Consider the following 3,055-nt stretch of genomic DNA (forward strand, 5'->3'; position numbering starts at 1 on the left):
TTGGCTTGTATTTATTACCTTTTCCAACTTTTTATCTTCTTTCCCTTTTTCTTTCTTTTATTATTAAATGCTCTCAATTTTTTTTAAATTATTTTAAAAATATACTATTGATTATGCCATGTAAGATGAAAAATTATATTATCCATAATTCTTATTTAATAATTTCTCTATGTTATTAATACATAATTATAATAATTTTTATCTAAAATTTTGAACTTAAATTTCAAACTTGAACCCTGAACTTTGAGTTCAAGATTTAAAGTTTAGGGTTTGAGTTTGATATTTATGATTTAAGTGTAGTGTTTTAGTATTTAGGGTTTAAGATTTGAGATCAGTTTCAAGTTTAAAATTAATAATCTAAGATTTGAGATTTAAAATTTATGATAAAAAATTTATTAAAATTATTTGTTAATAACATAAAAATATTATCGAAATGTAATTAAATTTAATTAGAAATTGAGAAGATAAAAAGAAGAGAGTGGAAAGCGATGGGAGTGAGAAAGAGCAAATTTAATGATAGAATAGGTGGCTAGCCAGGTCATGCAATAGTATATATATATGGGTCTTGGTTGGAGAGGTGTCTATTTCCAGCGATTCACGAAACGAAAATGAAAGTAGTTGAATTTCGTGATGACCATAATCAAATCCACAAACTAAAACACCCTCTGTTTTGTTATGATTCATCTACCCTAATTTAAATTAACCTTTTTATGTCCCTTTCCATTACACACGTCTCATTGGTTCCCCTTCAATCATTTTCACTTTTAGTAATAGTAAAGCTTTAAAAAATATATATAAATAAACAGTGAGTGATTTATTATTATGATTATGATTATTGATAATATTATATATATAATTTTACAACCTCATATATACAAATCTTAGTCTAAGCTTAAGTCTCACTGACTTTGTCTTCACTCATGGTCCCCAATCCAACTTCCACTATCAGTATCAGACAACACTGCAACTGCAACTAGAAGGGAAGTACATGCATGCTCAAAAGCTATAAAAAGTTTGAAACAGCTGTTGTGATAATATGCTTAAAAATAAAACCCATGTTCTTCACATGACACCTTCCATTTCATTGTAGACCGTCGGATAAAGATATTTCTTTCACGATCATCTCATGTATTTCGGGATCCATCACCGCAAAACGTAATGGCCTCTTTATACTGCTGCTCTGCTACAATCGGCTTTACCGAATCCCAATCTCCTATTGGCCAGATCAAATTCCACCCATAGATTTTGTTGATGGAAGTTGCCGATTATATTGCTTGCGATTCCAAGCATGTTTGAGCGTCCGATCCCTAAGCAGTGGACCCCACCTCCGACGTCGGCTAACATTCTGTCCTTGGGGACTGTGATTTCCACCCCTTTTTCGAACTCTAATACCATATCGCCGACCAACCGTCCGAACTGGACTGGGTTGCCATCGATACACATGTCGGCTACTCCACCATACACGTAACCTTTTTTAAGCCTTGGACCTACCAGTCGTACCACTTCTTCCCTCACCTTGTTATAGGCCTCATCCACCAAGTAAGTGAACTCGGAACCCGAATCAATCATGGTTTGACCCGATCCGCCTGCGTCGGGTCGGAAAACGTGCATGGGGATTGCCAGTTTTTTGGCTCCTATCCTTATCCCTAGCATGGGGAGAGTATAAGCCAAAGGATCCATATTAGGCATGGTCCGGCTTTGAGGGAAAGCCAAAAGGTTAATATACTGAAACCCGTGGGAATTCGGGTTTTGACCCAGATAAAACGACCCGGTCGGCGAAACCCCAGGTTTCGTCCGGCGAGTCGGCACGCAGTAGGAAAACTTGGAGATTTTTGACTGGTAAGCGAAAGAGAACCGCCCAAGGTTCATCCCCAAAATACCCTTGTCTTCACTGGAATCCGTGGCGCAACCAAGGATCAAAGGAGGGGTACTTTGGGAACGCGAAAAAGTGATCTTTTCTCTCACCAAGTTACCCTCGGCAAGTGTTCCGTCGGCGTAAAAGTACGAATAGTGACACAAACGGTTCTGGTCGCAGGAAGTAGGGAGGGTAAAATCGGGAATCCGTGGCTTGCAAAGAGGATGGTTACATGGCAAAACACTGAAAGAAGAAGAAAGAGAAGGATCAAACGACGCCGTAGGAGGCGGCTTTTTAGCAAGCTTCTTATGACACTGAATCCACGACAGTTGACTCCCAGTGTCCAACACCATCTGCTGAGTCTGCGGCGGAGTACCAATCGGCAAAGCCACGATCAACGCCATTGAATACTTGAACGTGGTTTTATAATTATAAGAACCCGAGTTTGGCCTTGCCAAACGCCTTGTACCATGCTTGTTGGCCCCTGCAACTAAAGAAGAAGACAGGGTCTGAACTTTAACATCAGGAGAGATACGGAGAGAAGTAAGAGGAAAAGAGAAGGAAAGGGTGTCGTTCAGGTTTTGTGTTGGAGAGGAAAGGGAAGCGATGAAGTGAAGGAAGAGGAAGAGAAAGGGAAGGAAAGGGAGATGATAGAAAAGAAGAGCCATTGGATTGTTGTTAGTAGCAGAAAGAGAGGGGGTGGTGGGTGGTGGGTAAAATGCAGGAGGGAGTGGGGTTGTATTTATATATGGGAAAGAAGGGGACAGTAATGGCTACAGGCTATGCCCTACAGAGGAGGAAAGAGACAATTCAAAAACAATGAAAAATATAAGCTACAGTAAAGCGTACGCGTTTTCTTAATTTAGCGGTTAGATCTTCTTATGGTTCAAAATTAAAATGGTGGCCACCAATTTTAATGATAATCAATAATAGGCACACACCCATCCTTTGTGTCATCTCTGCAAGTGAAAATTTTATCATCTCATCCAATCTGGTATAATCGTATTTTCACTTTTAAGGTGCAGTAATTTTTACGTCTTAAATTATTATCTTCTTCAAAATTATCTATTTTTATTATTAAAAATTAATCTCTATATGTTAATATTAGGTCTCACGTGTAACTATTTTATTATTTTATTAATTATACCAGTTTTTAATAATATAAATAAATAAAATTTTTAATAGAAATAATTAATTTAC

General features: G+C 37.6%; 1 protein-coding gene across 1 annotated transcript; it reads right to left on the reverse strand.

Moving 5' to 3' along the window:
- Window positions 1–795: 795 nt before the first annotated feature.
- Window positions 796–2,687, reverse strand: LOC107949387 (aspartic proteinase PCS1). The gene has a single exon (XM_016884079.2). The coding sequence runs from the start codon at window positions 2,521–2,523 to the stop codon at window positions 1,168–1,170; it is 1,356 nt and encodes a 451-aa protein (XP_016739568.1). The 5' UTR covers window positions 2,524–2,687; the 3' UTR covers window positions 796–1,167.
- Window positions 2,688–3,055: the final 368 nt, after the last annotated feature.

This window comes from Gossypium hirsutum, chromosome A08 (assembly GCF_007990345.1).
Source record: "Gossypium hirsutum isolate 1008001.06 chromosome A08, Gossypium_hirsutum_v2.1, whole genome shotgun sequence".
Classification (NCBI taxonomy): Eukaryota; Viridiplantae; Streptophyta; class Magnoliopsida; order Malvales; family Malvaceae; genus Gossypium; species Gossypium hirsutum.